This window comes from Chrysemys picta, chromosome 2 (genome assembly GCF_011386835.1).
Source record: "Chrysemys picta bellii isolate R12L10 chromosome 2, ASM1138683v2, whole genome shotgun sequence".
Lineage (NCBI taxonomy): Eukaryota > Metazoa > Chordata > Testudines > Emydidae > Chrysemys > Chrysemys picta.
The window spans coordinates 117122841-117147165 of NC_088792.1; the positions used below are offsets into that span (position 1 = coordinate 117122841).

Below are 24325 nucleotides of genomic sequence, written 5' to 3' on the forward strand. Positions count from 1 at the left end.
CAACTCTCACCTGTTCATGCTCTCTGTATGTGTGTGTATATATATCTCCTCAATATATGTTCCATTCTATATGCATCTGAAAAAGTGGGCTGTAGCCTGCAAAAGCTTATGCTCTAATAAATTTGTTAGTCTCTAAGGTGCCACAAGTACTCCTGTTCTTAGAGCTGTAGTAATCTGTCAGCACTGAATGTCTTTTAGGGCTAAGCCAGGTTGATCCTGCGGACCTCTGCTTTTGTTTCCTAGCTCCCAGGGCCGGCTCCAAGCACCAGCTGACCACGCACGTGCTTGGGGTGGCACCTGGTAAGGGGCGGCCAATCTTGGGGTGGCAGGGGGGTGCTCAGGGTTGTTGTTTTTTGGGTTCGGTCGGGCGGCGCTGAGGGTGGGGTGGGTTGTTTTTGTTTCGGCGGCTGGGCGCGCGGGGGGCGCTGGGGGGTGGGATTCGGTAGCGGCGCTCCGCGGGGGGAGGGATGTGACGGCGCGGGGTGTGTGTTCGGCAGCTCGGTGGTGGGGGTGTTTGGTGGCGCTTGGTGGGGGGCTGAGGGTGTTCGGCGGGGGAGTTCGGCGTCGCGGTGCTCTGTGGGGGGGTGGCGTCGCGGTGCTGAGGGTGTGTGTTATGGTGGCGCTATGGAGGGTGGCACTTATTTTTTTTTTTTTTTGCTTGAGGCTGCAAAAAAGTTAGAGCCGGCCCTGCTAGTTCCAGCCCTCTGAGAATCCAAACAGCGAAGAGATAAAGATAAAGAATTTTCATATCAGCTATTTCCTCTTCCAGAATTCAAACTGATGGGATCTGCTTCCTTGCACATAGTACCACTCTATTAATGTGATCCAGGAATCTGTTAAACATGCCTTCCTCCCTTTTAGCACATTATTATGGGATTAACTCTTGATATCAACTTGAATTTGCAGCAAATCAAAGATAGAAGAATGTCATTAACATTTAATCTGATGAAAGTTACACCTGATGAAGTGGGTTCTAGGCCCCGAAAGCTTATGCCCAAATACATTTGTTAGTCTCTTTAAACTGCTACAGACTCCTTGTTTTTGCTGATACAGACTAACCCGGCTACCCCTCTGAAACCATTAAAATTTAGGTATGTATAGTTTTTCACCTCTTACAAGCTAGGCAGGATTCAGATCTCCAGTGTAAGGAAGGACTAGAATATGTAAACAAGGCCTTGTCTACACAAAAATATTGCACTGTTTTAACTAAATGTGTGATATTCAAGCCAGTTTAGTTAAACTGGTGCAAACCTATGTAAACACACTTATTTGGGTTTAGCTTAAGCTGATTCCTAGTTAATTTAAAACAACCCAAAATAAGAGTGTCCACACAGGGATTTGAACCAGTTCAACTAAATCAATTTGAAAAATTACATCTTTAGTTAAGCTAGTGCAATTCTCTTGTGTATATCAGACCTAAGATTTCTCCTGCCAGAAGTTTATTATGTCTTTAAAAATGCAGAGCAAACACTGTCAACTAACAGGCAAGAATAGTTAAACTCAATATTCATAAAACTGCTGGAACTGACATTGTATACTTGTATGCATCCGAAGAAGTGGGCTGTAGTCCACGAAAGCTTATGCTCTAATAAATTTGTTAGTCTCTAAGGTGCCACAAGTACTCCTGTTCTTCTTTTTGCGGATACAGACTAACACGGCTGTTACTCTGAAAATTGTATACTTGCCATCACTCAGATCATTTTGTTTGTGTACTCCATCCCTTTCCCCCATGCTTCATCTTGTTTGTGAAAGATCCAGTTCTGCAGCATTCTATCTGCAGAAGCCCATTGACTTCAGTGTTGACTGGAAAAGAATGCCATCTGCTGAATTAACAACACTAATTCCTGCTGCTACCAAGTCTTCCATAGTGGTTTGACCTGGTAGGATGTTGCTTAGCTTGTGAGATCTGACAGGATCACAGCACAAGGTGATAGAGCTGCAAGTACTTGCTTTGATTTGTGCATTCTGTGCTTTGAGAGTTAATATATAAAAGTGATTGCCTTTCTGCTTTCTATATAATAATAATATCAGTGAGGAATGTTAGACTGTAATGTATGTACAGATGTATTTTATCCAAATTGTTATAGTAATCTTAAAAAATATTTATTTTCAAAAGCACTTACATTTGCTTCTACATTTTACAAGTGTGTACAAATATCTTAACACCTACTCACCCAGTTGGCATATGCAGCCAGTAGTTCTTTTTGTAAGTATGCAAATTACATACGGATTGTGAGCCTTCCTTTTTGAAAATGTGGCTATTCAAGTGTAACAATTAGAGTTATAATTATCAGACTTCTGGGACTCAAACTTCTGTGTGATATAGAACGTTTAGCTATTACTAAATAGAGGAAAAAAGACATGGCTCAGATTCTAAATCTGTCATATTTAAGGTAATAAATAGAATGAGCAAATGCAGCTACTTCAGAGAACAATTTAAGCCTCTGAAAAGCAGGTCAGATGGTAGAGAAATTAATTTTTTATATGGCTGGATTACTGACTGACTTGATTTACAAACTCGGTATTAAAATGCTATTACACTGTGTGAATTAGTCCCTCTTAATTTAAAAAGCAAGTTCACTAGTAACCCCAATCAGCCTGGAAATACATTTTAAACCTAATCCAGATGCAATAATAGTCTCCATAGCCGACCTTTATTTAAAATCTTTTTAATTTCAATGGACTGCAGCATATGGCAGCAGTTCTCAACTGGGGGTCTGCAGCGCCATGGGAGTCCGCGAGCCCTTTCAGGGGAGCCGCAGGGCCCCATGGCTGAAACCCAGTACCCCAAGCTCCGGCACTGAAGCTGGGAGCGGCGCAGGGCTGAAGGTGGCACCCACACAAAGCTGGGAGCAGCACAGGGCTGGAGGCGGCGCCCCCCCCCCAGCCCCCAAAGCCAGGAGAAGCACAGGGCTGAAGCCACCACTCTTCCTCCCCTCCCCCCCAAATCTAGGAGTGGTGGAGGGCTGAAGCTGGCAAACCTTCTCCCCCACAAGCCAGGAGGAGTGGGGGGCTGAAGCCAGGAGCCCCAGAGCCTTTCCCCCCTCCCCGCTGAAGCTGGGAGCCACAGTGGGAGCCCCCCCCCGCCTGTACACAGCCCCTAGCTACCCACATCCCTGCACCCTGAGCTACCCCCCTGCCCGCACACAGCCCCAGCTATCCCCTCCCTGCATCCTGAGCAGTTTTCAAATTTTTTGAACTGAGTCCCCACTTTGAGTTATGTTTTTTGGTTGCATCTCCCCACAGCCCAGACAGGCTGGGTGGCCTCCTGAGTGAGTCAGGGGGTGGAGGTGGCACTCCCTCCCTGGACCTTGCTGTGCAGAGCTGGCTCAAGCCCTGCCAGCCTTTGCCCCCCGCCAAATAGAAGTAAAACTATGCCCATGCCCAAGGGTTTATTAAAACCCCTCTTCGCATTACAGTTTTTAAAAAATTAATACATTGACTTTTAATAGCATACTATATTACTCTTCATTTTTTTCATTTGTGACCATACTTTTGTATCGTTGTATGAAATGTGATGCGGCCCTCGGGCCAATGTACTAGACCTCATGTGGCCCTTGTGGTGATTTTAGTTTGAGATTCCTGTTCTAGACTGAGCACTAAGTCCCATTGGGTAGATAGAAAGATAAACCTAAATAATCTATGGGAACCCCATAAAATTGTGTCCCTAATCCATGAACTATTGGAACTCATTTAAAAAACTTTTCTTAAACATTACATGAATATATTGTCTCATACTATAGAATTAGAATTTATAATCCCTATTCCATGATGATATCTTTGAGCTATAATGTATCTCAATTAAAACTAGCTTTAAATAGGTTTTTTCCTCAAAAAGCATTTTATCAAAAAAAAATCCTATTTAAATAAAGAAAATCCAATTTTTTTTATTTGTATTAAAAATCATTGATTTTTATCCACCCTGATATAATCACAAGGGGTATTTCTCAATGGTTCCCCAGGCACTTGTGGGTGTTTCACAGACATTAATGCAGGCTGGTCAGGAAAGGTGCATGACGCATGCGTCTTTCAGAACGCTGGCCTGTTCAGGAAGTTGCAAGCAGGGACTTTCTTCCCGGACTAGAAGATCATCGTAGAGGAAGTCGAAATGCCCATTGTGATCCTGGAAGACACTGCCTACCCCTTAATGCCATGGCTTATGAAGCCATACATGGGGCAACTTGACAGCAGCAAGGAGCAGTTCAACAATAGGCTGAGCAAGTGCAGAATGACTGTTGAGGGAGTCAATCAACATCCCGTTCCACCACTCCCACTAGGCATAACGTGGGAGGCACGCCTGCTTTCTGCAACTCTTCTTCCCCCAACAACTTGCTTCAACAATTCCCAAAATCAGATCCACTTACTGGGTCCTCCTCTCCTGTTTGCACTTCACCAACGTCCGACAGCTGTGACTGGCTAGCCTCCCATGGGGTAGAAAAAAGCTCCTGACTGTATGCATCTCTGACTTCCAAGTCATCCTTTGTCTCTGGATCCCCCTCCTTGTCCAAGATTTCCTCCTACTGGCTCGGTCCACTCTCGACTGGCATGCAAGCCACCAAAGTATCCATAGTGGTCTTTGCTGTGGAGGTGGGATCGCCACCAAGTATCACATCCAGCTCTTTGTAGAACCAGCAGCTCGTGGGCGCAGCACCGGAGCAGCAGTTTGCCTCCCACACCTTGTGGTAGGCGTTCCGCAGGTCCTTCACTTTGACTCTGCACTGCAGTGTGTCCCGGTCATGGCCCCTTTCTGTCACGCATTGTGAAATCTGTCCTTAGGTATCATAATTCCTATGGCTGGAGCGCAGCTGGGACTGGACAGCCTCCTCTCTCCAAATGCTGATGAGGTCCAGCAGCTCGGCATTGCGCCAAGCGGGGGAGTGCCTGGTGCATGGAGCAGGCATGGCCACCTGGAAAGATGCACTGAGACCATCACCAAGCAATTTATGGGGTGGGGATGATGGTTGGTCACCTGAGGTCAGGGCAGTAGAGTTCAAACCGATGACCAGAGAGGGAAGAACAGGTATTGTGGGACACCTCCCAGAGGCGAATCACAGCACTGTAATAGACCACGGTGTCTACACTGGCACGGCAGCGCTGTACCCCTGGCGCAGAAAGCTGTATGTCTCTTGTTGGGGTGGTTTTTTACAGTGCTGTTTCTGCGCACTAAGTGGCTTGGCAGTCTGTACACCTCAAGAGTTACAATTCAGAAACCTGCTTTACTGCACAGAAACTTGCCCGTGTAGACAGGGCCTATGAAGGCATCCTTTCTTTAAAAGGACTTAATCAGTTTAAAGTCAGCTGAAAATATTTACCTAAAACTACCCTAACTAAAAAATTAGAGAAAGTTACTGTTTTTGCTGTTTATCTTTTCCTATTTTTAAAAAGTTTCAAATGAAAAATGAGCAAGGCACTCTTATTGTGTCCACACAGTAGGACCTCAGAGCTATATTTCATATTTCTAGTTTCAGATACAAGAGTAATACACTTTTACAAATAGGATGACCACACGCAGTAGATTATAAACTTTGTAATGATACCTTACAAGAGACCTTTTGCATGAAGTATATGTTAGTTACATGATATTCACACTCATCAGCATACTTTCATAAAATCATATAGAGTGCATCATCACACACACACAGAATTATTCAGGAATAGCAGTTAATTCCACATGTGGAAATTTAAAGTTCCAGGTTCAGATCCCAGACAGAACCTTCTGGCAGGGCTGAATGTTATGGCACCTTTGTATTTCTTTTTTTAAAAAAGTAACTTCATGCCTAAATTTACTAATTCCTTTCAACAAGAAACAAAGAGCAGTACAGTTGTTTGCTTGTCCATGTGGGTGTATCTGAGGTCTGGGAGTTTCAAATCTTGGATAAGTATTTGCATTGGTGGTGAAAGTGAGTGTCTTTAAATACTGTGATATCTCCTCAGATTGTTTTGTTACAAACCCCAACCACAGTCAATTCAATCTGCCTTAGACAGCATCCAGAACAAGTATTACAAGTCATAGCTATGCATTTTGTGCACTTATTCGAAAGCTTAGGTTCTTTCCCTACTTGTAAGACTGCTTGCTATTTTGTAGACTTTAAATTGTTCTGATCTTTCAGAACAATGAACCTGTATCGATATGCATCGATATACACACACAAAATAAAATTACATGTGTATATAGAAAAAGCAACAAGGAGTTTATATCTCCTCATGGGATGGTAAATGATCACTTAGAGATAACTGCAGATTTGTTTAAAAAACAAACACCAAAGTATAGAAACCAGGAATGAGAAAGGAATAGGAAGGAACAAACACATGGTGAAAATTTACTTTCTATACAATATAGTCCTCTTTGTTACTTGATAACTGATTTCACCTAGTGCAGGAAAAGTTAAGATTCTCATGTATTCATTTTTCTGTAGCTTGAAAGTTAATCTTTAATGAACTACATATTCACCAAGGCTAGAGTCCAATCCTTTAATGGTGGCAGAGATTATTACTTCTAGTGGTGGAGGATTTTTTTTTTAAACCATACAAGTGAATTTTAATGACTTGACCTCACAACCTCAAAACCCTACAACAACATGAGTCCATAACGCCAGATGTCCATATTGTATGGCTTTATTTCATTCTAAAAGCCCCACATGGTTATTACTGGTCTGGTACAACCAGGTTTATCACAGATGACCACATGGCCACCACTAGTCAGTTCTTTTTGTATTATGTGTAGACAAGGAAAGAGCCAGGGGCCCTTTCTCAATAACTCAGATTAATTTATTTGATGGCTATTTTCCTCTCCTTTCCTCTCAGAGTCCTTCCCATATCCACCTTCTTGTTGTACCATCCCAGAGCACATGGACATTCCATTTCTACAGACTCATATAAGACCTCATGAATTTTTAAAGTGTGCACAAAACCTTTTGAGTTTTCACAAAAATAGACTTATTACATTAGAGTAGTGGAAGGGTGGGTTTTAAGACACAAAATTAAGCCACATTTAGGGTTTCTAGGTCTGAATAATATGGGATATGTTATTTGTTAGGAATATGATGTGTATCCCTATTTGATTACTGTAATGCTGTTTGCTACAAGCGTGCAGTTAACTCAGTCCAGGGTGACTATGCTTTAGATAACCCAATCACTGTTATACTTAATTCAGGGATCAATTCCTTTGAAAGTTTATCTCCACCACACTTTGACCACCAATCTAGCTGATAACTTGGGATGGGGTGGAGAATTCAAGCAGGGAGACCTTAAAACAAAGAATTTAGTAACTGTTAAACTCTGAGAGACAGAACTCCAGTCCCATGAAGCAGCAGGATACGTGGGACCTACCTAAACCTTGACAGATATACCTAAGCTTTCAATGAAGACAACAGACTTTTTGTTATTTTAATCCTCTCTCTCTGATGGCTGTGTTCACATGGATAAACAGAGAACACTTTGTTTTGAAGCTGTTCAGTGTCATTGTGTTTACCTCCAGTTTACAGTCCTTGAAGGGAAGTCTATAGCAGGGACAAGCCCAGCTGGATGTGCTGAGGGAAAAGAGTTGGTAAAGAGGGGTGCTGTAACTCAGGTCCAGTCTAAAAGTGGAGTGGAATGGCAGAATTCTGTTCAGAAAAATGCAGGTGCTGGGTGTGGCACTTGGAAGGGTGCCCACAGGTAGAGAGCATGAGGGGGTCAAAGATAGAGTTTACCTTGGGATAATGACACTAGGCCAAGCTATTTTTTGAGATAGTGTTAAAAAATGTTAATTTTCAAAGTGTGAAATACTTCTGATATTTCAAACTCCTCTCTTTACCACCAAACTCTCTCTAAAACTTTCCCCTTCTGAAGAGGAGCACAGAATTCAAGTGGACTGGTTCAATTAAAAAAAAAAAAAGTGTCAGGTAAGTCAAATGTAACTTTTAAACTAGTTACAACTCTAACTGTGGAGATACTGCAAAAACAACGAGGAGTCCTTGTGGCACCTTAAAGACTAAAATTTATTTGGGCATAAGTTTTTGTGGTCTAAAACCCACTTCATCAGATGCGTGGAGTGAAAAATACAATAAGCAGTATATATATCACAGCACATGAAAAGATGGGAGTTGCCTTACCAAGTTTGGGTGGGGGTCAGGGCTAACTAGGCCAATTAAATTAAGGTGGAAGTGGCCTATTCTCAACAGTTGACAAGAAGGGGTGATTATCAAAAGAGGGAAAATTACTCTTTGTAGTGACCCATCACTCCCAGTCTTTATTCAGGCCTAATTTGATGGTGTACAGTTTGCAAATTAATTCCAGTTCTGCAGTTTCTCGCTGAAGTCTGTTAATTTTTTTTGTCGAAGAATTGCCACTTTTAAGTCTGTTATTGAGTGTCCAGGGAGACTGAAGTGTTCTCCTACTGATTTTTGAATGTTACAATTCTTGATGTCTGATTTGTGTCCATTTATTCTTTTGCGTAGAGACTGTCTGGTTTGGCCAGTGTACATGGCAGAGGAGCATTGCTGGCACATGATGGCATATATCACATTGGTAGATGTGCAGGTGAACGAGCCCCTCATGCTGTGCCTGATGTGGTTAGGCCCTATGAATAGGTGACCCTTGAATAGGTATGAGGACAGAGTTGGCAACAGGGTTTGTTGCAGGGATTGGTTCCTGGGTTAGTGTTTTTGTTGTGTGGTGTTTAGTTGCTGGTGAGTATTTGCCAGTCCTCGCTTACAGACAGCCTCCCAACCTGAAGCAAATACTCACCAGCAACGTTACTGATTACATTTGATCTTGTACAAATGCAAGTTTAGTTACAAATATCAATAAATATGAGACTCAAAAGTCAAGACCACACTTGCATAGCTCACCACTGGGAAATCCCAAGGACTTTGCTCCCTAATCCCAAATGTCTGCCAAGCTTTTTGACTGTTTTCAAAGTGTTCTCAACTAGTATTGTGTGCAACTAAGCTTTGCAATATGGTCATGTAATGTCATGTGCCCTTTATAGCAATAAGATATATTAGGATATGTTAGGTTTAGCAAGAACAAGCAAGCAACTTACATTTTGGCAATAACAAGACATGGGCAAACTTCAAAAAAGTTGATTTTTGTATGACTTTTATTAAGTTAATATTTACAAAATATTGTAAATGCATAACATTCATTTAGATTACACATAATATCATTGTTAAAAAACTGTCATGTCGGTGTTGAATTACAAAAACTTAATTACATAAAAGCATACCCTTTTGTCCAGTATACTTTCATTCAAGTAAATATACATATTACCTTTACAAAAAAAAATCTAGGTATTTGGTCCCTGTACTGTTCATGGATAAAAGGGACCACAATACATTTATCTCCATTTAGTTGCAGGGCAGAACTCCTATAGTGAGCTGTTTGATATGACAGCTACAGCGTGTTTTATGTTTCCAAATTAAGTGTTTTTGGAGTGTTAAGAAACTATATTTTAAGACAGAGAGAAACATAGCCCCTCTCTCTACAGAACAGGATGGAAGGGGAGCGGGAACATGAAAATGATCACAATTCAGGAAGTTGTGTCATTGCTGAAAAATAAATATTCCTCCTTGAGGATGTTCTATATATTAAGAACTGCATGCATCCTACTTATCTAATGTCGTTCTAGAACACACAATTTGTGTTTTCTCCTATTGAGATTCTTATTGACCACTATATTTAAAAAAAAATGAAGGCAATATTTAGTGTGGTGTTGACAACATGATACATTAGCTAGGCAAATTTTACAAATGTGCATGGTATTATTATACAGCTATCCTCACAGAAAAGAGGACAAAATTGAGGTTTCTGCCATTTGACAAAAACTTTATAAAAATGTTACACAATTAAAACAAAAAATAAAAATAAAAAATGAAATATTGTACATGTTAATTACTGGTGGCATTTGCAGGTTCAGGAGATTGAAGAAATTCATAGGGGTCATGTACCATGTCTTGTTGTTCTCCTACACTCAGATGAGAAGGACTTCCTGTAGTATAAGAAAAAAAAAATTAGTAAGACAGAAAAATCTAGCAGGCAGGCCTTAAAGACATAAAACTGCGCTGGTATTTAATATGTTCTTTCCACCCTTCCTCCATGTCCTAGGGCAGGGGTGGGCAAACTTTTTGACCTGAGGGCCACATCTGGGTGGAGAAAGTGTATGCAGGGCCATGAATGGAATTGGGGTGCAAGAGGGGATGTGGGGTGTGGGAAGGGTGCGGTGTGCAGAGTGTGGGAGGGGGCTCAGGGCGAGGGTTTGAGGTGCAGGAGGGGTTCAGGGTGTGGGCTCCAGCCTGGCACCACTTACCTCAAGTGGCTCCAGAATGGCAGCAGCACGCAGCGGGGCTAAGGCAAGCTCCCTGCCAGCCCTGGCCCTGCACTGTTCCTGGAAGCGGCCAGCACGTCCAGCAGTCGCTCCCGGGGGTGGCGAGGGGCAGGCGGCTCCGCCACGCACTGCCTTCGCCTGCGGGTACCATCCCCGAAGCTTCCATTGGCCGTGGCTCCCCGTTCCCAACCAATGGGAGCTGCGGGGTGGTGGTGCCTGCAGGCAAGGGCAGTGCACGGAGTCCCCTGACTCCCCCTTGCCCAGGGGCCACAGAGTCGTGGTGCCGTCCGCTTCCGGGACTGGTGCGGGGCTGGCAATCCCGCGGGCCGGAGTTTGCCCTCCCCTGTCCTAGGGTAATATTTTCAAAAGTACCTAAGTCCTATTTTTAAAAGTGATTTAGTCTCTTAAAAGCATAAGTCACATCAAAAGTCAATGGGACTAGAGGCTCCTTAATAACTTATGAAATCAGAACTTAGGTGCTTTTGAAAAATTTGCCTCTGTTCTATTATTCTAAATTGCTAAAACGATGTAATAAAATTATCCATGGAAAGTACTTATCCTCTTTTAAATAAAACTGCAGAAAAGTATTAAAATGGTGTATCAGCATATAGCTCTGTCTTACCCCCCGACCTTTAAAACGAACAATGGGGAGGTTATTACAGGGTCCCAGCAGAAGTGGATTTCCTATGGACTAATGCTTTAACTCAGTGGAGGGACACGTAGCTGAAAGGAATGCTTCTCTGGCTTATTTTATTTTGTTGCTAGCAGAGGCAATAAGAGATGATGTTTTGAACGTTTGATAAAACATCACAAAAAGGAAGAGAGGGGTAGCCGTGTTAGTCTGGATCTGTAAAAAGCAACAGAAGGTCCTGTGGCACCTTTAAGACTAACAGATGTATTGGAGCATAAGCTTTCGTGGGTGAATGCCCACTTCGTCAGACGCACAAAGGAAGAAAATTAAGAAGATGTGCAGTGGAGATGCAATACATTTAAGATTACCCTTGCTTAATTGAGGAAGTAAACAACCTCAGCACTGATTATTTAGCACTTGATGTAACCAAGTTATTTAAATAGTTAGTGCCCACCAGTTTTATATGATTATGTTAGTGCCTTGTCAAGTCTGATTTTTGTTTGTTTGTTTTGTTTTGACTCTTCGAGGATTTTACAAACTGATGTGTATTTAATTAGGTTTGATTATTTCACTTCATTACATACAATCAGATTCTCTGTTTTACGTACAAAGCATTTTGCTTTATCTGAGGGTGATTTGGTTAATGTATCTCATTCATTCATAATAATTCCCTTCCATTTCAATTCTAAAATGTTCATTTCTTATATGCATATACATATATATGTGTGTGTGTGTGTGAGTCAAATATATACACACACACACACACACACATACATACACTATGCACGCTATCATAAAAAGTCTGTGTGTGAGAGTCAAAATGCTGTTTGTGTGAACAACACAGGTCTACACTAAAAAAAAAAAGAGTTTTCTTTGGATTCGGGTAGTATATTTTCTTAATTGTAATCTTATAGAACACTTTGCTTCATTTCAGCACAGTCCGTTAGCTATGTAAAGAATCTATGCCATACCATTTTTAAAGACATAAAATTGAGGGGTGCGCTGCAAATGTTATTCAAACATCAGTTTGATTTATAGGTCATTCCATTCATGCTTAATCTGAAACTTGAGTAAGCAGAATTAATAAACTGTTTTTAACCCTCAAGAATCCATAGGCTAAAAAGAAGTCTTTTAATATTCAGATAAATATACACATTTTAGGGTTAAACACAGTTATTGCAGTCTGCACACTGTTTTATTCAAGTAATCTTTAAATAGCAATTTACATAATTAGAACATACATTTCCTGTACGGGATTCTCTTTTGTCCTAAAATTAGGAAATTTAAATTAGAATAGTGATGTTGCAACTGTTGAGGTACAGTTAATGTTACCTAGATGATGCTGATCTCTTTCAGAGGCGTTGGAGAGGGAGCTGAGGTTGGATGAAGGTCTGGATCCCACTCTGTCAGTTTGAGCCTCATGAAGGTCCTGCAATAGTTTAGTTGTCTCATCCAAATGTAAATGATTATCATCATGATCAAGCTCCTTCTTCACTTTCCCTAGGAACACCAAATAACCAAAATGAATAACAGGTACAGATTAAGCATATTCCCAAACGAATGGTCAAAAAAGGTTTATTTTTTAAGAAAAGAACCATTTCCCAATTAAACTAATTTTACAATAAAGCTAAAAGAAAGTGTCACTTTGAACCTGTTGAAAGTATAAGACAATGGGTGTTCTATTTTTATGTGAGGATTTCAAAGAGAGATTCCTGTTACACATTAAATAGAAAAAAAAATGAACTCACTCACTTCTAGTTAAACTGTGCACTGATACATTAGACACTGACAACTTCCCCTATAAATGAGAAATGTGACATACCAAAATCTCTGTAGTCGGTAGATACTCTAGGACTACTGCACTTGACAGCAAGGTAAACATCCAGAGGCCTTAAGAGACCCCAAAAAACCAACAAACTTCACTTGTTTAAGTTATGCAAGAAATACAGTTGTGTCAGAATAGGAGTGTATGTTGTTAAACTGCTAGAAAAACCATTTACATCTGTGGAGCAGTTATAATCGGAACTTGTCATTACTTTCCCAAAGGCTGCATCTTCTATAGAAAAAACGGCAAAAGTCTGTAGGAAAACATTCAGTCTACTTTTCTGGCCTTCTGCAGCCTTGCTCCCATTTTTAATGCAGGGACTCTTCTCAGATATTTAATTAACCCAAACTTAAAATTATAAGCAGGACTTGTTTCAGTGACAATGATATGTTGGAAGAGATTCTACAGTCATTCTTTCAAAATATTTCATTTGTGGTCAACAGTAATGTTCATTTTTATATTTCTGTGGCATTTAAAAAATAATGGCTGTGAGCCATTCTTACAAGGAACTACATCCCTACACCCTATGCAATTTCCCTACAAGGGACTGAAGTATACTAGGTGGAAGTTCTTTAGATTCATTCCTGAACACAAATCAGCATGAATATGTCATAACCAAAACTTTCTAACGTATGTATATATATTTTGTTTGATAAGGTGCAATAAAAAAAGAAGCTGGGCCAGCGTGGGGCAAAGAAATGTCCAAACAAAAGAAAGATCAAGACTGGATGAATCTCCTGTGCTTGACTAAGACCTTGTCTATGTAGACCACATTTTTAAAACTTCTCAAACACTTCAGCAAACCATGGCGTTACCCCAGCTAAATGCTTAGCTAAATCACCACAGAACACTTAAATGACAACATTATTAGATCACTTACCCAGTGAACTTAACATGGAAATATCAAGAGACACATCTGAATATGGTTTCACAGACAAAAAATCCAAAACAGAAGTGTTACTGTCTCCAATTGATTCTCCAACCTGATTAAAAATACAATAAAGAGGAGAAAAAGACTCAAATGAACTGTAGATGATGATAATGACTAATTATCACAGCAAGTGTGATTCTTCAAAGTGAGTGCTTGCATGGATCCTCACTCTAGAAGTGTGCACTAATGTATGAGCGTAGCACTTTCTGGACTGTCAGTCCCATCTGGCCACACACCCTTTGTGCTGCCATGACTCCTTCACCTGAGGATATCCCCAGGGTGCAGCCTCAACTACCACCTTGTCCCTCCCATTACAAAATAATGGGGGAAGAAGGGCAGGGAATGTGGTTTCCAGGCAATCAATCATCTCAGACAACTTAAGTTACTATTGAAGGTGATCGTTTTTTCACCTTGTATAATCCCTGTGTGCTATGAACAACCTAAGAGTCCTACAGAATGGCTTAGTCCAGTTCAAATAGTAATTAAAAGCTATTTATTAACATTCACAGAAGGCAGATCAGACTCCCCTGGTAACAAATGAACCCTAGTAAAAAATACAAGTAGGCAGATGGACTGACAGAAACCATTTTTGATAAGAACTTGGGCTTCTAAGCACGTCATCACCTTATCTTTATGGCATTGTATACAGTGGATCAGCCATGAATGTTCCTTCTGCATCCTCACAAGGGAGATGAAAGGAAAAGGAGTGGAGCCCCAATGAACATTTCTATCCAGAAAGCTCTCAGGGTGCATGTTTCACCTACTGTGGGAATCATGGCATACAGCGTTTCAAGACAGCCATTTCAACATTAATTTTGTAAATCTAACGAGCAGGCAGCACTTGTATGAATTATATTGAGTGATCACAAGTACATTCTAAAATTGATTACAGAAACTATTACCCTCAAATGAAATCCTTAGCAATGTCTTTCAGTGCTGACTGCCAAGGAATATAGCAATATTATTTGCTGTCACCATGGGTATGTCTACACTGCAGCTGGGTATGTATGTGTATACAGACATGCTAGCTCTGCTCAAGCTAGCATGCTAAAAATAGCTGTGTGGTCGTGGGCATACAGGCAGCAGCTTGAGCTAGCCACCCGAGTACGTACCCAGGGGGTGGGGCTGCTGCTGCAGCCACACTGCTATTCTTTAAGCACGCTAGCACAGGCAGAGCTAGCGTGTGTCTGGTCATGAGTGTTGGGCTGCAAACGTTGATTTTTTTAAAAAGGAAAATACACTTAGGCATGTGTTTGGAAAACACAAAGAATTACATGGACCCATTAGAAACTAAGGAATACATTACTGCAATTTCTGTTCCATTGATCCCTTTTGACTGTTCTAAGTTTGCAAAAGCTAAAACAATTCAGTTCCCACTTTACGGCAACCCATGCACAACCCACACGGTCAGAACAGGTTAAATACAGTGTCGCAAGGCTTGATTCTAAAGCTGCTCTCTGGGAAGAACTTCCACTGACTTCAGGCCAATGCTTCAGCTTCAGCATCTGGACCTCACAGAAGGTATGGGAATTATATGAGAGGGAGAGGGAGTCAAGTCCACATCTGATTCTCCCATGTATAGAGCAATCAATAAAAAAGTGCCAAAAGATATTACAGGATTTTGTGCAAATTTTTGGAGATATCCTATATAACCTCCTATGTAGTTTAGAAAACCTACAATGCAAATTAATGTATTAAAAGTTCAGCACACTTTTCAGCAGATGATAGTGTATCAAAATCAAGATTTGCAGTTTATGTTCATATTGCATTCATCTGGTAAAGACTATGTTCTCTAATCCACCAACCATATTCAATATTTCCACAAGAATTAAAAAAAAAAAAAAAAAAATCACGATCCACAGTGTGAAAACTAAAATATGTACATGTTTTCATTGCTATAATGGGATGGAAACTCAAACAACGTTCATCAGTGGCTGACCACTAAGATTTAAGTGTGCAGACCAACAATCTTTCACTTAAAAAGATTCCTATCTTTATTTAATGTAGTATTTGTGCTTATGGAACGTAAATTACATAAGCATGATGTAAGTTTGGACGTTATTTACTGCATTCTTTTTATAGCAATTTCAGATGCCATAAATCTGAATTAAAAAGTAAAGGCAGAATTGTAAGATATGACTCAAGTAAAATCAATCAAAATTCTCCCCCATTGAAGGGGTTTGGATTTTCTTATTTGCAAATACCTAGAATATAATATGAATACATTTAAATCCCCTAAACATAAACATTCATGCACACACAAAAGTGAGGCATGGAGTAGATAGAGTACTCAGCCCCACTCTCTTCTGCCCATATAAAAATCTATAAAAGGGAAATGTAATCTTACCATAATCTGTTTGGAGGAGTCTGGGCAGGTATTGCGCAATCTGTGTTCTTCCTTTATGAGAACTGGCAGAACCTAAATCACCAAATCAGAGTCGAATTGTTAACACTTTACAATTTAGCATTCTACTTCTCGAGGATTCCATCAAATAGTCAATAACTTCACATGGGTCTAGACTTGTGCCCCCACATAAAATTCTAGCATTTTGTGATTTCTTTGGTAGGTGCAATTTTTTAAAATCGACAGGCTTCAACATTGCTCTAATAAGCCACCACACCCACACCCACTTAGAGGGCAAATGTAAGCCACTTTACAGCAGCAGTGGTGTATAATAGCCCCTCCTCACAAAACACACTTTACCTTTCTAGCTTGCTGTATAATATATATACAGCTGAACAAATCATAAACAATGAATTTTGGAAGACGGGGGAATATTCCATTAAGTACTTTTCTAAATTACAGGCTGGAAATAACTGTTCTAAGGACCCTACTATATAGTCTTCCAAGAAACGTTTTTTAGCTAAGTTCCCTGTAAGCTGCGCAGCTGCGCTATTTAGTGCCGCGCCGGCGCTCAGGGAACCTGCCTGCCTGGGATCTGCTGAAGCCAGGGGAGGGGCGTCCCGCCCCAAGCCGGACCTGCCACAGTCGGGGCGCCTTTCCCCCGGCTGCAACTGAGCCTTGTACCTGCTGCAGCCGGTGGAGGGGCGGCCTGAACCCAGCCTTGGCCCGGACCTGCCACAGCGCCCCTCCCCCGGCCTGCCACGGCCAGGGGAAGGGTGCCTATCCTGCGGCCCCAGTCCTGGAGCTGACACAGCGGGGAGAGGCGCCTCTTCCCCACAGCACAGGTGCTGCTGTGGGGAGAGAGAACTGGGAGGAGTCCTCTCTCCCTGTCATAGCCCCAGAGCACCCTCCTGCACCCCAAACTCCTCATCCTCAGCCCCACCACCTCCCCAACCCTCTGCCCCAGCCCTAAGCCCCTCATCCCCGACCCACTCCAGAGACCTCACACTCCTGCACCCCAATCCTCTGCCCCAGCCCTAAGCCCCCTCCCACACTCCAAACCCCTCGGCCCCACCCCCACCACATTAATTTTGTTATGTGCACCAATATGAAGGACGTGTGTCTCACATCACCTCCATATTGGTGCACATAAAATTCATTCCACACATATGTGGGAAAAATTAGAGGGAACACCGGTTTTTACCTGTATCTCAGTATAACTTACTTTAACTTCATCTGGTGGTTTCATTGGAATGTTTCTCCTCTGCAAACAAAGTTAAAAATTATGTTCAGCACAGGCAAAGATTTTTGTGTACAATACACCTCTACCCAGATATATCGCGACTTGATATAACACGAATTCGGATATAACGTGGTAAAGCAGCGTTCTGGGGGGTGGGGTGGGGAGAGAAGGAGAGGCGGGACTGCGCACTCCAGCGGATCAAAGCAAATTCGATATAATGCGGTTTCACCTATAATGCGGTAAGATTTTTTTGGCTCCCGAGGACAGTGTTATATCGGGGTGGAGGTGTATTAAGTATTTCTAAACCCTTTACACAAAATGCGGATTAAGTAGTTTTAACAAACATTTTTCACTTACCTGCCATAGCATCTGGGTGCTTAACAATTTGTCATTTAGTTTAATTATGATTGAATTCTTTTTATACCATTTCTCCTCCCCATATACCACTTCCATATGTATTTACATTTTATCCAATAATGAATCAGCGTCTGACTTCTCTAGTGCTAAACTTGAAAGAACTTCCTTCTTTTGTAATGCAGAATAGCTACAACAGACTGTTATATGACAATTTTTAAAGATATTTAGTAGTATTAAAGCTGAATCCACTGGCACCAACATAGCTGAACTGTGTTTATAATGTAAACTGACCATTAAGAATAAGGGTTTAGCAATTCTAATTTGCAACAAGATTTCAACTTGATGTACAAGTTAATAGCTCAAAAGGACTTTTAAAGGCTTATATTGAACAATTTCTTTTTATATGTAGAGAAAACATTTCTGGTCGGCTTTGCTTTAAAAAGATTGTTTCAGAAGCAAATTTTTTAAAATATTTGTATTTTCTCCCTCCTGGAGATCACGGGGTGTGGGTGTGTGTATGTGTGAGATATTCGTCCATCATTATCTGTTGTGATTCTGGCAGTAAGCCCTTCTCCAGGTGAGTGATCAATCGGTTCAACAGAACCCGTGCAAGAACTTTCCCCGCTGTAGAAAGCGGCGAGATTCCACGGTGATTGTCGCATACCTAGCGATTGCCCTTCCTCTTATAGAGGTGCAAGATGGACGCGTCTCTAAATTCTTGTGGAATGGTTCCCTGCTTCCAGAAGGACTGAAACAGCTCAGTGAGTTTCCGTAGCAGCACGGGTCCACCGACTTTGTACACCTCTGCTGGTATGGCATCTGACCCTGGGGCTTTGCCACTTGACAGCTGATTGATAGCTTTCTTCACTTCGTCCTCTTCCGGTGAAGCATCCATGGAGTCATTGACTACAACCTGGGGCATCTTGTCAATGGCCTCATCATTGATGACTGAGGGGCGATTGAGAATTGCTTCAAAGTGTTCAGCCCATCTCTGGAGAATCTGCATCTTCTCTGTAAGGAGCACAGTACCATCAGAGTTCAGGAGAGGAAAGCTCCCAGAAGACTGTGTACCATAGAGGGGGGCTTCAGAAAACTGCTTATAGTCGTTCCTGTCCGCATATGCCTATATTTTATCTGCTTTGGTGCTCAGCCACAATTCCTGCATTTTGCGCAATCGGTTCTGTACTGTTCTGCGAGTGTTGACAAAGGCAGTCTTCTTTGCCGTTGAGGATGGATCATTTTGATATGCACGATGCAGGCGGTGCTTCTCAGCAAGTAAGGCCTGGATTTCTGCATCATTTTAATCAAACCAGTCTTGCCGCCTGCATGTGGAGGGCCCCAATACCTTCGATGCAGCTGTATGGACAGTCGGCATGATACGGAGTTTCATTTTGGATACTATGAGCCTATGATCCGTCCAACAGTCAGCGCCACACATAGCTTTTGTAACCCTGACATCTTGTCTATCCCTTCTCCTGATGATGACATAATCGATCAAATGCCAGTGCTTGGAACGGGGAGGCATCCACAAAGTCCTGTTACGGGTAGGAAGGCGGAAGACCGTATTGCTGATCAGAAGGTCATGTGCTGCACAAGTTTTCAGCAGTAACAGACCATTGCTGTTACACTTTCCCACTCCACTTTTCCCAATGACTCCTTCCCAGGCTGCGGCATCGCATCCGACTCTTGCGTTAAAATCGCCAAGCAGAATCAGCTTGTCTGTGCGGTGCACTGACGATAGCAGAGTATCTAGTTCTTCGTAGAATTTATCCTTCACATCCTCTGGGTTGGTCATTGTAGGAACATATGCGCTGATCAAAGTAGCTTGTTTTCCTTTTTGAAGCGGAAGCTGCATTGTCATGAGCCGGTCATTCATACCCTTGGGGGAACTGGCAAGTTTCTGAACAAGATGATTCTTGATGGCGAAGCCAACTCCAGATTCGCGACGCTCATCACTGCTGCGGCCACTTCAGAAGAATGTATAGCCACCGCCTGACTCGGACAGCTGTCCTTTATTAGCAAGACGAGTTTCGCTAAGGGCTGCAATGTCAATGCTGTAGTGTGAGAGCTCTCTAGCGACAAGTGCTGTTCTTCTCTCCGGTCTGTCTGCCGTGATGTTGTCCAGTAACGTGCGCACATTCCATGTGCCAGTAGTGATCGGTGTCACTCTAAGTTTTGTTTTTGTTCGACCGCTTTTATGGGATCCCCGCCAGTCGTGGTATGCTGGCCAGGGTAAGGTGAAGCAGGCAATGTTTAGGGCACCTTTTCTAGCCCCCTCCTCGTTCTACGGAGGTGAGCAGTGCAATCCTGAATAGGGCTGCTCAGTCGCTCAAGAAGATGCCGAGCTCCACTGCTGCTTCGGTCAGTGAGGAACGACCATTATGCCTGAGTGCAGGTCCTATGTGCAGGTCCGCGGCTACAACTCCCAGTGTATCCACACCTGCTACTTCGTCGTTCGCTCATCGCCACAGGACTTGATATGATGTAATATGATGATATGATATGATGTCGAGACTTGCGCATGAATTGGATTAAAGTGAGGGAGAGTTGCGCAACGTCAGCCTCACTCTCTCTTCCCAGTTCCTATCTGTATCCAGTGACAGGATAGAAGTCGAGACGGCTGGAAATAGGGCAGGGCGCAGTGGATGACCAGGACGCCTACGTGTTCAATGAATATAAGATTGTTGGGGGTGGAATAGATCCGGACAAGTAGAAGAAGTCTGGAGATAAATGTGAGAAGGGAGGGGCAGGCAGTAGAAACAAAAGTGAAACGGTTTCAGCAGCATATTCTAGAAGTCTTGAGGTCTTTCTGAGTGTAGCCTTCATTGATTTGAGATCTACCATACCATTCTCTCACCAGAAGAGAAAACCTACAATGGCAGCAGGCCGTAAAAGAGACCCAGTTTGGGAATATTTTAATGAAGTTCCTCTACCTGTAGATAAGACAGGCATGCGTCCAAAATGCAAACAGTGCAACAAAGAAATGCAAGCTCTGTTTGCCTAAATTAAACAACATCATGAGAAGTGTTCCTTCTCAGGAGGAAGCTGCTTTGAGGATGATGAAAAGAACTTGTCTGAACATGCAGGATCTTCAGGTTGGTAAACTTTTTCATTACATACTTCTTTCCTAAGGACTGCCTGTCTTCCTTCTGGACTATTCTTGAATTCTCATGTTTGAGCAAAAAATATAGTAGTTACTCTTATGGTACTATCATTTTAGATGCAGTTGTGAGAAAAAATAAATAGCTGAAATAGGCAGATCTTCCTTTAACAATTTCACCTTTAAAGTAGTACTGAGTGTCTGTGAATACTAAATGAGCAGTATGGTAATAATAATTAAATAACGGCACTGACTTATTTTGTTTAGAAGAATCCATCCTCAACATATAGGATTCTGAAGACTATCCACCTTCAAGATCACCATCATTTTCTATAGTTTCAGAGTTATCTGCCAATGATAGTGTTTCAGTCACATCATGTATGTAACATAACCACAGACTATCACCTGTAGCAAAAAGAAAAAAAAAACATCTCCATCATCCAGAAACAACCATAGATAAGCTTGTGATAAGAAGCAGCAGATTACAAAAAGAGGTAATTGATGAAAAAATTGCCCAGTTTGTTTATGCAACAAACTCTCCTTTCCGTATGATTGAGAACCCCGACTTCGTTAACATGGTTCAGTCATTAAGCCCAGGATACAGTCCACCCGACAGAGCAGATGTCGCAGGCAAATTGCTGGATAAAGTATATGAAAGAGAAACTGAGCAGTGTGTAAAAGGTCTAGAGGGTAAAATTGTTAACCTGCATCTTGATGGGTGAAGCATTGTCCAAAATGATTCTGTTGTATGTGCTTGTGTGACAACAGAAGAAGGGAATGTCTTTCTTACAGAAACAATTGATACATCAGGAAATGCACACACAGCAGAATACTTACGAGAAGTAGCAGTAAAAGCTATAACAAACTGAAAAAAAATTCAAATGTCTACTATGGAGCTTGGTCACAGACAACGCGGCAAATGTAACCAAGATTCGAAGAAATTATTTAGAAGAGAGTCCAAAGCTAATAACATACAATTGCAGTGCTCATTTGATGCACCTCCTAGCCAAAGACTTCAGAGTTCCAGAAATAAAGGCTAACGTTGTTGAAGCTGCAAAATACTACCAACCACTTTGCAGCAGCTGCTCTGAAAAAAGTGGGAGGAACCAAGCTAACTCTCCCACAAGACGTGCGATGGAACTCAGTAGTGGACTGTTTTGAGCACTGTAGCAAGAGCTGACCTAATCTGATGACAGTTTGAGAACAAAATCGTGAAAAAAAAAAAATAGATGGCACTGTCACAGCCAAAGTTCTCAACATTGGGCTTAAGAGAAATGTTGAACACATGCTGAGTACTCTGAAGCCTATTTCTGTAGCCTTGAACAAAATGCAGGGAAATAGCTGTTTTATTGCTGATGCTGTTGATATTTGGAAGGAACTGAGTGAGATCTTAAAAAGAGAAATATTCAATGACAGAGTTAAAGTATTAAAAAAAAAAAACGAATGGGACAATCGCCATCTCCAGCTCATTTTCTTGCAAATATTCTCAATACTTGTGTTGAGATGAGTTCCTGTCTGCATCCTGTAAAACTTGCCCATACCGGTATTGCCCTGGCCTCCTCTTTTGTCATTCAGTGTTGCACGCATTCTAAAACAATATGCATTTCCTCACCTTTTGAGGGCGAAGCCAGACTTTGAGGCACCTGCTCCCCTACTTGGTGTAAACTTTGCTTGTGCCAATCAGAAACGAACACAAACAGGTTTTGGGCCCCGTCCCCTATGACACGTCTATGATGTCATAGTTGGTACTTTATGGGCCTGCCTGCCATGTGCAGGCAGGGAGAGGAGAAAGAAAAACGAATCCTGTGTATCCTGTATACACCCGTAACCGAGCCTGATCACCTCGAAGCCTCTCTCTCAGCTCACGTGTTTCAAACAGAGTGTCTACGTTTGCCGGTCGTTATGCGTTGGTTTGTATTTGTAAGTATCAGTTATTACTAAATGCTGCATCTTTGTTTATAAATATTGTTAGTAGATATTTTAGTCATTGTGTGTTTTAAGTTTCATTAACTCTATTAGCTAATCAAACGCTGCTCCCTTACCCCTTGTAATTATCCCCAATAAAACTTTAAATTGATTAATTTTAGTTTTGTGTGTGTGTGTGTGTCTGCAGTCTGCATCGTGACCCATACTCTCCTTGCATCCCTTACCAATATAGTCTATTGCCACGTGCAGCCTGGTAAATAACAGGCCTGCATTTTCTTTTGCCCCTGCGTGCCCGTGGCAATCCACAACTTGGTACCAGGGTCAAACCTTAACTGTTGAAGAAGAGGAGTTGGCTAGGACATGGACATCCAGCAATCATCCCTCCATAATGCCAACTATAATAAACTTCAGAGCTAAGGGTGAACCATTCAAGAAATATATGTTTGTGGATGATGTTTTAAAGAAAGAAAGTCAGACCAGTGAAATTGTTTGGGGCCTGAAAAAGCAGGAAAGCTTGTTTTTCTTTTCCAGATTATGAACAAACAGGAAAATGAAGGGGAAGACCACTGAGTTAGCTGCAGAAGCCAATATTTTAAATTTCTCATGTTGACCTGGCCCACACAATCCATTTTTTTTTAAAATATTTCATTTAACTATTTTAGTTAAAAACAATTTAACAAAAACAAATTTTATTTAATAAAAACTTGAATGTTTAAATTTAAAATTTCATATGCTTGTTTTGTTAAAATATTATACGTTTGCTGTTGAAGAAAAAAAAATCCAGAATACATAACGTTGTTTTAGTTAAATAAAACAATTTAAATGTCTGTTTGGTGATGTTCTTCTCCTAATACAGCATGGCAAGAAAATCCTCCAAATATTAATGATTTACTTGCTGAACTAGCTCACCTCCCAGTGACTCCATAAATATCTGCTTCAACTACCTTTGGTAAATAAAATAACCAAAAAAATCATTCATTTTCTGATATAGCTGTAAAACTAATCTGAAAAGTTTTCAAAATAAATCACTTTAAAAATGTATAGTGTGTACTTTCTAAAAATGAAACCTATATTTATCTCTGAGTTGTGAATAATATGTGTTAAGGTTATAACCAGGGCCGGCTCCAGCTTTTTTGCCGCCCCAAGCGGCGAAGAGGAAAAAAAAAAAAAAAGCCGCGATCAGCAGCTGCTCTACCACGCCGCTTCATTCTTCGGTGGCAATTCGGCAGCCGGTCCTTCCCTCCGAGAGGGACCCGCCGCTGAATTGCCGCTGAAGACCTGGACGTGCCGCCCCTTTCCATTGGCCACCCCAAGCACTTGCTTCCTGCGCTGGTGCCTGGAGCTGGCCCTGGTTATAACAACCAACAAGAATGCACTTTTACGTAGAAATCCATGATTAAATAGAGTCTTCCTGACTAGTGATTTAAATCAAATCCACTCTGATTGAAACTGATGGGATTATTTAGTGTTATTTTGACAAATAAAATATGCAGAATTTTAAAATACTGTGCACATAATGTTTATTTTTTTTGCCACAGAATTCCCCCAGGAGTACAATATATAAACTATAGAGAAAAACAATGCCCAAATGAACACAAAAGGGGGTGGGGTGGGAAGAGAGAGAGAGAGAAAAAGAAATGACCAGGGAAGCACTGAAAACTG

General features: G+C 41.6%; 1 protein-coding gene across 6 annotated transcripts in view; it reads right to left on the reverse strand.

The window, feature by feature from the left end:
* Positions 1–9064: 9064 nt before the first annotated feature.
* BRD9 (bromodomain containing 9) overlaps positions 9065–24325 on the reverse strand; it is a 57180-nt gene continuing 41919 nt past the window's right edge. For all 6 annotated transcript variants that reach the window (XM_008169354.4, XM_008169353.4, XM_024106190.3 and 3 more), the window contains exons 13-17: positions 17263–17301; positions 16041–16112; positions 13643–13745; positions 12270–12437; positions 9065–9970 (exon numbers count right to left, since the gene is read on the reverse strand). In XM_008169354.4, the coding sequence (XP_008167576.2) occupies positions 9870–9970; positions 12270–12437; positions 13643–13745; positions 16041–16112; positions 17263–17301 (483 nt within the window). In that variant the 3' untranslated portion in view covers positions 9065–9869. The remainder of the gene's footprint in view (positions 9971–12269; positions 12438–13642; positions 13746–16040; positions 16113–17262; positions 17302–24325) is intronic.